A 12,037-nucleotide genomic window follows, 5' to 3' on the forward strand; every position below is an offset into this window, starting at 1 on the left:
ATATTTTTTTATTTTTTAAAAATATTTAAATATATTTAAAAAAAAAAAAAAAATACCATGCGGCACACTTGAGCGACTATTCGACAGAGTAACCCGACTCCTGAAAATAAGCTAAAAACAGCCGCCAGAAATTGCCGTGTGTCTGCAGCAACTTTACTTCAAAGCTTTGGACCGTTGCTGTCTATCAATCAGAAGGTTTCTACCAATCGATAGCAGAGTCATAAATTTTTGATGTGATAGTTTTTTTTGTTCAGTTCATTACTACTGACATAGACAGATACAGACTAAAATGATAACTTTTCATAATATTGTTAAAATCAAATTATTGTTATAAAATATATCATTTTATAAAAAAATATTATTATTTTAAAATATATATTTTAAAATGTGTTGCATAAATAATTATCATTTGATCATTGAATTTGATTTTTTTTAATTAATAAAGTGTTGTTATCACATTATAAATGAAAGAAAGAAAACCATATGCATTTAATTATTTTTATAATTTTTTTATATAATTATGTTTTAAATTAAGAGTATTTACCAACATTTTATAAAAAAATATTCCCAATTAAAAATTTAATTATATAAAAAATTATAAAAACGATTGTAGTATACCATTCCAATTTTCATAAACTTTTGCTGGCAATTCTTATGTGACTTTGAACATTTCGGGAGATTTAAAATGGTTTCTTTCTTTGAATTCCTGGTTTGTTATTTCATACGCTAATTCGTGGGGTTGGGTGCGAGGAACGTGGTTGTAAATGTGGAGACTGTAGATAGGGATAGGCATAGTTGAAGGGGCAAACTTTACAATGGGAAAAGTCATTCATTCCAATTTTAAAATGTAGGTAAGAGAAGCCTCCCAATCTTAAAAATAAAAAATCTATTCATTATTTTAATTTTTATCATTTTTCTATCGTCTTATTATGTATCATTAGATGATAGGCTTATAAGTAAAATATAATAAATAATTTTCAATCACTTAATATTACATCATAGGATGATGAAAATTAGGATGATAAGTAGAATTACTCAATTTTAAAACCCTGGAGCCCAATCAGATTTTTCTTATTTCATTAGTTTTCTCCAACCCGTTTCTTTTATAGGAAAATAAATTGTGCACCACATATGGACCGTTCAAGGCCAAGGTCAAAATCTGTCATTGTTCATAAATCTATTAAATAGTTCACTTTGAAATACTTTAGTGACATATAATTTTATAAAAATAAATATATAAGCTGACGTAACTAGATATGATATGTCAGATTATAAAATAATTTTTATTATAGACTAATATAACGTATCATATAAACCCACGTTAATTTATAGATTTAATTTTATGAGATCTTTTTTTTTAGCTGTGACACTTGTTAAAAAAAAATATTGATCTTGTCCATATATTGTCCTTGTAAATCTGTTTTTTTTTTTTTTTAATTGGGATTTGACATGAAACCAGGAGATGTATTTAGTTTTTGAGCGATGCTACGTTGCCGCCTGAGTAGCACCGCTCCAAGTGACCGCTAGGCCAAATTGACATTTTTATTTTTTTCATTTTTTTTATCATTTTTAAATATTTTAAAAAAATATATATAAAAAAAGTTCAATACACTAATAATTACTTCTTTAACTATTAAGTAAAGAAAAAAATTAAAAAAAAATTAAAATACATGAGGTGTCAAAATGAGGAGGCAAGTTGAATGGGCAAAATAATATTTTTCTTAATTTTTTTTATTAGGTTTTGAGTGGAAATTTGAAAAAATTGTAATGATTAGATGATATGATAATGGTTGAAAACAAAAGAGGCCTAAAATCAATTGTATTGAAATGGTAAAAATTTCTGAGAATACCTGTTTTCTTTTTTAATTAAAACATACCAAATTAAGGTGGAGTATAATATCCGGGGAAGCTTTGGAATATGCATGCCGGTTCTAAAGAAGATGAAGATCTTTTTTTTTTTTTTTTTTTTTTGAGTAAACGAAGATGAAGATCTTGAGACCATTAAATGATGATGTCGAAGCACTATTGCGTGATTTTGATTGTACGAAAAGCACTTTGGCATATAAAGATTTATGTTGATATCTGATACTAACTAGTACATGCCCTTTTGATTTTGAGTCTTGACAATTTATAAAATTTAATAGCATGTTTAGTAAATTTATTTTAAAAAATAATTAAAAATATTTTTTTTAAAAGAAAGGTTTCAAATTAAAATTATTGTTGAAATGCACCTCTGACAATATATTAAAAATAAGTATAATATTTTAAAACCATTTAAAACCAAATAGTAAAAGCTTTTTAATAAAGCCCTATAGTTAAAAGCTTTACAATTAATAACTCTATTATCCACAAAAATTTCAAACACTCATAAGTCAGATTCAATTAAAAAATAATATGAAAGTTTAGTTAGAGTTTTCATTGGCTTTATGTTTTCTTCTTAATTTATGAGATAAATACACTTTACTTTCTTAAATTATGAAGTTACGTACTATTAAAATAATAATAATATTAGATATAGTCATAATGTGTGTAAGTTTCACACACTTATTTTGAAAAAGTAGTAGAGTCCATCATTTAAAAAATAATTTTTTTATATGAGTCTTAAATTTACCCATTGTTTTAAAAAATAGTACATGAGACTTGCGTTTGGATGCTGATGTGATCTCAGATGATTTGAATTTATATGATAATAATAGTGTTTTGTGGGTCCCATTGAGATATGTTTGAATGTAAATATGTTGAGATATGTGTTTAAATGTATTATATAGGTTGAAATGAGTTTAATTTTTTATGAGAATTTAAAAAAGTAACGAGTCTCATTGATGATTAGTTCATGTTAGGGTGCAGAGTGTTAGTGTTTATTTATTTTTTAACTGTTATAATCAAATTAGGTTGCAAAGTATTAGTGTTTATTTAATAATGCTAAATACAGTTATGAATTGTCTAAACGTCGCACGCTCATTTTGAAAAAAAATGTGATTCGATTGTTAAAAATTAATTTATTTTCTTTAGATCTCATATTTATTTATTTATTTTTTAAATAAATATATTTACACACTTTATGACTATTGTAGTTGTAAGTATCATTTCTCTTTTTTTTTTAATAGATGGAAAATGGAGCGAAGTGGAAGTGGTTTGGATTCAAAGATGAGTTGAGATGGTTTGTGAATAGTAGAATATAAGTTAAATTATTTATTATATTTTGTGTGGAAATTTAGAAAATTTATTTTAGAATTTGAAAAAGTTGAATTATTTATTATATTTTATGTGAAAATTTAAAAAAATTATAATGATTAAATGAGATAAATTGAGATGAATTTAGATTGATTTTGAATTCAAATTTAGTTGAATTTAGTTGTAAATACCAAATAGTTGAGATTTGTTCGTGAACACGTTCCGTACAAGTAGATGCCACATGGGAAGACTGCTTTGCAGGTACGTCTCCACAAGAACACGAATCCTCGAAGATCAACCGTCCAGGTTCGGTCAGATACAAAATCAGATTTGATCGGACGGTGAGAGTCCATTATTGAGAACCAAATACGGCACTGCGGTTGACCGAACCCCCGAAGGCCGAAACCACCAGACAGACAGATCTCTCTATCTCTCTCTCTCTGCTTTTATAATAGTCATAGTTTTCGTCTACAAGTCAAAACCAGCGCTAGCCTCATAAAACCAGCTCGGATAATCGTAAAGAAGTCGTATTTACTGCTTTTGCCACTCCGGCTACGCACAGCCACCTAATTTCTTGAGACATATATACATCACATTCATATTTCTCGGAGATAGGAAGAGAGGGAGAGAGCGATCGGTCAGATTGTTGAGATTTCTTTTCTTCGGAGGAATTGACTGAAAAATGGCGCAGAATAATTTTCTAGTCGAGGTAGAGAAGGGCAAGGAGGCCAACGATAGGAGGCCGTCGATGGGGCCGGTTTACCGCAGCGTTTTCGCCAAGGATGGATTTCCTCTTCCGATTGATGGAATGGATAGTTGCTGGGATGTTTTCCGGTACGAATCCTGTTATACTCTGCTTGGTTGCCGTGAAAAAATGCCCCGGGAATGCAACGCAAAAGACTTTTTTTTCTTTATTCCTCTGTTTTTTTTTTTTTTTTTTTGTTCTTTTAATGGTTCCGAAGTAAGAAGAAGAAGTTGAATGCGTTAGTTTGTTTTTATAAGATTATAGTAACCAAGAATCTATGGCAAAAACAAGGTTAATTTACTTCATCTCCAATTGTACTATTTCGTTAGGATTTTGATAAGTTGGATTTATTTTCCTTTTGTCACTATAGAGTTGGTGCTTTTGCTGTTTGGGAATTTTCGAGTATATCAGAATTTGATTGCTCAACTTTAATTTCCGAGGATTTCAATTTCGTATTTAATCAAATTTATTATTTTTGTAACCGTTGAGCAGAGGATTTTAGGGACTTTGATCACTTGTAACTGATTCGGATCATAGTGCTTGAAATTAAAATAATAATAATAAGAAGAAGAAGAAGAAGAAGAAGCAGAATCTAAAATGAGCTGTTTGTTTGTTTGTGCTTGTGCTTTAGCTTTTGTGTTTATTTTCCATAACTCTTACTTTTCTCGAAAAATATTTTTCCCCGGGGTTTTGTTGGTTCAGATTTTCTAGAAGATACTACAACAGCTGTTTTTAACACTGGAAAGCTGATAGAGAATACATATAGTTCTTTAGAAAAATGATAGCCCCTCGATTTTTTTTTTTTTTTTGTACACTTGTAACAGCATGACTGTTGAGAGATATCCAGAAAATCGGATGCTTGGTCGTCGTGAAATTTTGAATGGAAAGGTACGTAAATCTTTGTGTATAGTTTGTGTTTCTGACCGTCTAGGTTCTATGATCTGTTAATTCTGAACTACACTGTACTATTGTGGTCCATATCTTTGCAGCCCGGTAATTACGTGTGGCAAACGTATAAAGAAGTATATGACTTAGTAATTAAAGTTGGAAATGCAATGCGAAGTTGTGGTTTTGGGGAAGTAAGTCTACATTCTACCATCTTTTCTCCCTGAAATATACTTTTCTACCCTATGCTTTTCCTGCAGTATTATCCTAAACAACTTAAGTGTGCCTGATGCCTTACCTTTCTCTATTGCTGAATTGTAGGGAGCAAAATGTGGTATTTATGGTGTCAATTGTCCAGAGTGGATTATAAGCATGGAGGTGCCTCTATTATTTTCTTTGATATTTCCCTCATATCACTCACAACAGAAGATGTATCTTTTAATAATGATCAAATTTAAGGGGAAAAGCTTGGGATGTGGACTCCAGACTCCTATCTTGTTCTATAGTTGCTCCAAATTTATCTTCCTTATTAAAATCATTTTCCTTTTTTTGGTCCATAATAATATTTGTTTATGCACATAAGTTCTATCCTTTGATTCACCTTTTTCTTCAATTTCTCTTTGTAAGTTGTTATGCAATGCCCTCTTCAATCTCCATCCAGTTTTAAATTGTTATAGAACATTTAAAAAATTTACATTATTAACTTCCGTGGTCATGGCTTTCATTCTTCCTTGAACAGTGTGCTTTGTCTCTGTAAAATTTTGATTTAACACTGAAAATCTAATGCAGGCCTGCAACGCTCATGGGCTATATTGTGTCCCTTTATATGACACTCTAGGTATGCATATCCATTACAACAGGATGGCTCAACATTACTTTCACTAAAAGACAAACCCATGAAATTTCTCTGGGTTCTAAAGATTTGTATAGTTAGAATATATGGCTTGTAGTCTGTTCTATGTAAGATGTTTGATACCTATATGCATTAACATTAAAATCTTAAGCATCATGTGAAATATGTATATGGCTTTTTTATTCTAATGATTTGTTGGTTAGGTGCTGGGGCCGTAGAATTTGTTATATGCCATGCAGAGGTTTCTATTGCTTTTTCTGAAGAGAAAAAGATTTCTGAGGTAAGTATTTTCTGTGTTATGTTTATGGTTCTGACTAAAGTTATTGTGGGTGCATTTCAGAAAGATATTGTAGTCATTCTGTACTGGAGTATTACCAGGAAAGGTCACCTTTCAGTTGACGAGTTGCTATAATAGTGAAAAGTTGGCTTTCTCGGAGTTTTTACTAATTCATATGTTAAGGAGATTCTTTCTTATTAGCTTATGCTTTGGCCTTTCAGGTGTTGAAAACCTTTCCTAACACAACAGAGTACCTCAAAAGTAAGTTAGACTTGTCGTTAGGATTTCTTGTTCTTGCATATGCTAATAAAAATCATATATATATATATATATATAGATATGTGTATATATTATTTATTCAGAAAATGTGGATATATTATTTTGTAGCACTTGTGAGCTTTGGCAAGGTTACACCTGAACAAAGAGAGGAAGTTGAGAAGTTTGGGTTGGCAATATATTCGTGGGATGAATTTTTGCAACTGGTAGGTTTTTTTATTTAGTGTTTGTCTACTAAAAGAATTATCCTTTTACTATTTTGTGAGTTTTTTTATGGTACTCGAGGCAAAGACATCAAGCTGGAAATCACATATTCTGTGATTAGTCTGGTTATATATATATATATATATATATATATATATATATTTGAAATATACCAAACACTATTCAATTTCTTTCTCTAGTGGTCATTGTTATTCATGACTCTGCGGAGAAATCGCTACTTGTTATTTGTTCATAGGTATTGTTTTTTATACAATATTTGGATGCCTCTTATTTGCAGGGTGATGGTAAGCAGTTTGATCTTCCAGTGAAGAAGAAAAGTGACGTGTGTACTATAATGTATACTAGTGGAACTACTGGTGATCCTAAGGGTGTAATGATATCCAATGAAAGCATCATTGCTCTTTTAGCTGGGGTGAAGCGCCTGCTAGAGAGTGTCAATGAAAAAGTGATTTCCTGCTCATTTTAACTTGTTATCAGAACTCCATTTGTTTCTGGCACAGTACAATGGCCCCATATGGCCATCAAATTTGATTGCTTATTTTATCTTATAATACTGAACTCTCACATACATTTTTGTATTTTCTTTCAGTTGGATGAGAATGACGTATATCTGTCATATCTTCCTCTTGCGCATATCTTTGATCGGGTGATTGAGGAGCTATTTATTTTAACTGGTGCCTCGATTGGATTCTGGCGTGGGGTGAGCATGAATAAAAATTTTCTTCATCCAGTGAAAGTTCAATATCATAACGGTTTTTTTATTTCTGAAGGATGTCAAACTTTTGATTGAAGACATTGGGGAGCTAAAGCCAACTATTTTCTGTGCCGTCCCACGTGTGTTAGATAGAATTTACTCGGGTAAACGTCCTCTTTTGGCGGAATGTGTAATGTTTTAATTATTTGCATCTTTTTGTGCACGTGTGGAATCTAATCAGATGAAGTTTGGCATATAAGGAAAATGCCTTTCTTCTATGTATGTTGTTTTAGTGGGGCACTGAATTTCATCTTTTACGTTCTTAGTCCAGTGCAATTTTATTCATCTGCAATTGCAAATGTATAATTATTGACCTGCTTATTTTCAGGTTTAAATCAGAAGGTTTCCTCTGGGGGCTTCTTGAAGAAGACAGTTTTCAATTTTGCCTATGCACAGTGAGTTATACCCAAATGTCTATTTTCTGCCCATCTTCTTTCCATCTTGAGGACTTATTTTCAACCAAAAATGAATTACTTAATATCAAGATAAAATATGTTACACCTGCATTCTCGAAAATAAATAATATTTTTAGCAGTAAAATATACTCAATAACCCTACTCTCCAAGAAAAAAATGGTTGTAGTATCAAGTCATTGTATAACTTTGCAACTGACCTTGAGATGTTTCACCAATATAATCACCTTAATATGTTCTACTTGTTAAATGCTGTTTTATGACAATCATACTTCTGCTATTGTTATTTTTTATTTGACAGTTATGCATTGATTGTCACTTATTTTAATCTATTGCTAAAATTCAGACACTAGAATGCTCTTCATTCTGGGTTGATTACTCATTGCTGTTTCTTAATCTGAGTGTAACCTTTTAATGTCTTTGATTGCTACAGTAAGTTTCGTAACATGAAGAAGGGAAGCAAACATGAACAGGCATCTCCAATTTTTGACAAATTTGTCTTTAGCCAGGTGATGGAAATACACATTCTAATACATACTTACAACAAATGGAAATTCAGATTCTATATGTTCTTATCTACCCCCAGTTCCCCTCAAGACGTTATTAACATTGACTGTGTCTACATCCTGTTTGTTTTTTAATCTCATTAGTTTTTCATTTGCCTCAGGTGAAGCAAGGGCTTGGAGGTAAGGTACGCCTTATTCTTTCTGGAGCAGCACCTCTTTCCACTCATGTAGAAACTTTCCTACGAGTGGTGGCATGTGCTCATGTTATACAAGGATATGGTATGCCAATCTTCAGAAGATTCTGCTTAAGATGCCTTCTCTTCTGAGCTTACATTAGTGCTTGTGTTGCAATTACATGATGAGCATGTTATTCTGTACCTATTCTTTTGTAGGTCTGACGGAAACTTGTGCTGGGACATTTGTCTCACTGCCAAATGAACTGTCTATGCTTGGTACAGTGGGCCCTCCAGTACCCAACGTGGATGTGTGCCTAGAGTCTGTTCCCGAAATGGGATATGATGCCCTTTCAAACACACCACGAGGAGAAGTATGTGTAAAAGGAAAAACATTGTTTTCAGGGTACTATAAACGTGAAGACCTCACCAAAGAGGTCATGGTTGATGGGTGGTTCCATACAGGTTTGCTTAAACCATGCTGTTTTTTTAGATTTAAGATTAGTCCCTTGTCATTAATTGTCTTCTCATTTAACGTTGTTGATGATGATGTTTGCATCAGGGGATATTGGTGAGTGGCAACCAGATGGAAGCTTGAAAATCATTGACCGCAAGAAGAATATATTCAAGCTTTCCCAAGGAGAATATGTTGCCGTTGAAAACTTGGAGAACATTTATGGTCTTGTCACAGCTATAGATTCGGTATACTTTCCAGTAAACATACTATATTTTGTTTTTCATGATATTGGTTTCCTCTTTCTTCAGTTGCCTGTAGGTAACATAGATACTTCTTCTATACATGCTGTATGGCTGTGGCCTTTCCGAACCTGCACAAATCGAAGTAGCACACTTGTTTTTTAATACAGCAAAAAACGGTTCTAATTGAAAGGATTTGTTAGTGTCATTATGTCTGTATGATGCTGAGTTTTACTTATGATTCCATATCCACGCAACATTGAACCACATCAGACATACAAGTCTATCTGCTAGATCTCTTGGGTTTTTGACTTGCAGGCTCCCTTGTCACCTCGTCTGGTGGAGACAATTCAGAATAAGTGACAGCAATTATTGTAGCAACTTAGTTGCATGCTTATTCTTTTCTTATGATGGCTATATGTTTTCAAAAGTTTTATTTAGTGCACATGGAATGGCTCAGTTCATCATTCCAGCTCTGATCTACCCAGTGAAATCTTATATTAGCTTGACAGTGTATTATCCTTTGCATTTTTAGATATGGGTCTATGGAAACAGCTTTGAGTCCTTCCTTGTGGCTGTTGTGAACCCCAACAAGGAAGCACTTGAGCGTTGGGCTGAAGAAAATGGTGTCAATGGGGATTTCAATTCTGTCTGTGAAAGTCCCAGGGCAAAAGAATACATTCTTGGGGAGCTTGCGAAGATTTCTAAAGAAAAAAAGGTTGCTGCTTACTTTCTTTGAGAACCTGTCCAATGATTAAATTTCTAACTTGCGATGACTAATCTCTCTGTGATCTTAATTTGTGCTCTTCCAGTTGAAAGGTTTTGAGTTTATTAAAGCTGTTCACCTTGATCCTGAGCCATTTGACATGGAACGTGACCTTATCACTCCAACCTATAAGAAGAAGAGGCCCCAGTTGCTTAAATATTATCAGGTCTTTACTCGTCTCTCTCTCTCTCTCTCTCTCTCTCTCTCTCTCTCTCTCTGTGCGACGTGCTTTGTGTGAACTTCCCAATCACTAACGGAGTATTTTTTTAACCGGCTAAATCCTGTTACGATGATCCATTTTACATTGGTGCTACAAAAGAATGACCCATCTTATATACAGTCTCAATTAAAGTAGCAGACATGGCTTACAATAATGTTGTGGTCATAGGCTGAGCTGTATGTCATAGATGTAGCCCTTGTAACAAATTCATGATTCAAGGTGTTGATGTGGTGATGACCTCACCCACCTATATGTGGGTCCTTTGACTTATTCAATGTAGTGAGTTGAAAGGTGAAGGCTGAAAATTATTTTCATTCTTGCGTGGGCTGTCCAATCAGAAGGTTGGAAGTTTGGTTACATTTACGATAGCTATCAAGCAAGAAGTCAGCATGATGCCTCTAGAAACCAAATATTAGAATTTCTATTCATTATCTTTTCCCACTTGGTTGTGGTCCTTTTGACTCATTCCTGCCAATATACCCAAAGTCTTGGCAGTATTAAAGTTTCCTGCTGATTTTCTGTTTAGTTGTTTTAAGCCTATGCATTATTTCTTCAATCAATATATTGTATGCCAAGTCACAGTAAAGGAGGGATCATTGATGAGATTGTTCGTTTATATTTGATAATAAAAGAAAAATCCTTGGTGGTGAAGCTACTGACATGATCTCTTTGTTGCACAGAATATCATCGACAACATGTACAAGAGCGCAAACAAGCCTAATGCGTGAGGCGAATCACTTCCGGATCTCTAATTTTCCCTCATTTTGCAATGACATTGCATTATGTCTAGTCATTTTATTCTTCTTGACTGTATATAACTTATCCTGAAACCAGCTTATGAGTTCAAATCAAAATTTGTGTTGAGCACTTTCTTTGAGGTCATTGTAGGAAATGACGGAAAGGAAATACTGTGTAAATGAATTTAAATGTTCTTATAAAGGACATAAATGTCTCAAATTAACCTCTGTTGAGAGCTTTTTACAGTAGTCACCCTTTGTTGATGCCTTTCCTGCATCTCGATCAAAGGTTTTAGGACATGTGAGGAGAATTAAGACATTTGTTAGGCTTGTGTACTGTTCGATGAGATTACACAAGGGCTTCCAGACATGTCCAAACTACAAAAAATCATACGGTACACGACAGATGACAAATGATCGACGATAGATCATATGCTGGTTCTGTCATTTTAACTATCATTCTTTCATCATTTCATTGATATAATATCAAGTAATTCACTTTCGAACAAACTTTCCACTGCAAATGGTGCTTGCTAATTCTCAAACAAAGTTTTCATCCAAAAACTGATCTAAATGGTCAATTCCAATAAGCCACTCCCTTGAAGTTTAGCGCTAGATATGGAGAGATGAAGGAATTAGATACCCGAATCATTGGCTTTCCGACAAAACATGCATCATCGCCGGACTCCCAATTGCAATGGATGCCGGAGCTTGAGCCCCTATCAACTTGACGTTGGATTCATGTGGTTGATCTCTCTATGGCCCTCGTTTCTTCAACACAGATCTCTCATCTGTCATTAGTAAAATGTGAAAAAAGAAAAAGTGTTTTATCTATAAATAGGTGCAGTGGTGCACAGAAAGCACTTAGCTCGAGCCAACACGAGTTCCACATGGGTAGGGTCACCTTGGGTTTAAAGTGTAGCCCATCCTCCAGGGTGTGGGTATTAATACGAAATCAGTGGGCCTCCTAGCCATGGTAGGCCATGCATACAATTATGGTTTCGGGCCATGGACAGACCTTCTAGCGTCTCACCCATACTCTCAACCACTTTTATTTTTTTAATTTTTAAATTCAAAACGTTTAGAAAATACTACATGCATAGAAAACTAGAAGTTGAGATTTTAACTTGTAACTTTGATCCAACTAATGAACATAGTGACCCATGTTATATACTTAGAGGAAGACAAGAAATATGTATATAAAGAGCTTTGCTTCTGATTATTTCCACACACTACACATCATACTTAATTTTATTTTTTTATTTTATTATTCCTAAATTAATTGAATTATTCTACTTATCATCCATACATCACATATTTGGTAAGAGAAAAAAATT

At 33.2% G+C, this 12,037-nt stretch overlaps 1 protein-coding gene across 2 annotated transcripts; it reads left to right on the forward strand.

Moving 5' to 3' along the window:
- The first annotated feature begins 3,560 nt into the window (after positions 1 to 3,560).
- On the forward strand, positions 3,561 to 10,920 carry LOC121235072 (long chain acyl-CoA synthetase 4-like). 2 transcript variants are annotated; one of them, XR_005934502.1, is made up of 19 exons: positions 3,561 to 4,008; positions 4,744 to 4,807; positions 4,909 to 4,998; positions 5,126 to 5,182; positions 5,594 to 5,642; positions 5,861 to 5,937; positions 6,156 to 6,195; positions 6,322 to 6,416; positions 6,713 to 6,880; positions 7,025 to 7,135; positions 7,206 to 7,293; positions 7,518 to 7,584; positions 8,036 to 8,111; positions 8,270 to 8,387; positions 8,501 to 8,746; positions 8,844 to 8,983; positions 9,513 to 9,695; positions 9,790 to 10,039; positions 10,082 to 10,659. XR_005934502.1 is itself a non-coding variant. In XM_041131296.1 (19 exons), exons 1-19 carry the CDS (start codon positions 3,857 to 3,859, stop codon positions 10,689 to 10,691), a joined length of 1,989 nt encoding a protein of 662 aa, XP_040987230.1. In that variant the 5' UTR covers positions 3,562 to 3,856; the 3' UTR covers positions 10,692 to 10,920. The 2 variants fall into 2 exon arrangements, 1 of the variants encoding a protein (XP_040987230.1); XM_041131296.1 differs by having other exon boundaries at positions 3,562 to 4,008; positions 9,790 to 9,909; positions 10,644 to 10,920.
- Positions 10,921 to 12,037: the final 1,117 nt, after the last annotated feature.

Source organism: Juglans microcarpa x Juglans regia, chromosome 6D, assembly GCF_004785595.1.
Source record: "Juglans microcarpa x Juglans regia isolate MS1-56 chromosome 6D, Jm3101_v1.0, whole genome shotgun sequence".
Lineage (NCBI taxonomy): Eukaryota > Viridiplantae > Streptophyta > Magnoliopsida > Fagales > Juglandaceae > Juglans > Juglans microcarpa x Juglans regia.

What these genes read in the sequence shown, in the direction of transcription:
- LOC121235072 (XM_041131296.1), top strand. Translation starts at nt 3,857, where the DNA reads ATGGCGCAGAATAATTTTCTAGTCGAGGTAGAGAAGGGCAAGGAGGCC. An exon ending in GTGAAATTTTGAATGGAAAG is followed by an intron (nt 4,808 to 4,908) that starts GTACGTAAATCT and finishes ATATCTTTGCAG; the next exon opens with CCCGGTAATTACGTGTGGCA. An exon ending in TTCAATTTTGCCTATGCACA is followed by an intron (nt 7,585 to 8,035) that starts GTGAGTTATACC and finishes TGATTGCTACAG; the next exon opens with TAAGTTTCGTAACATGAAGA.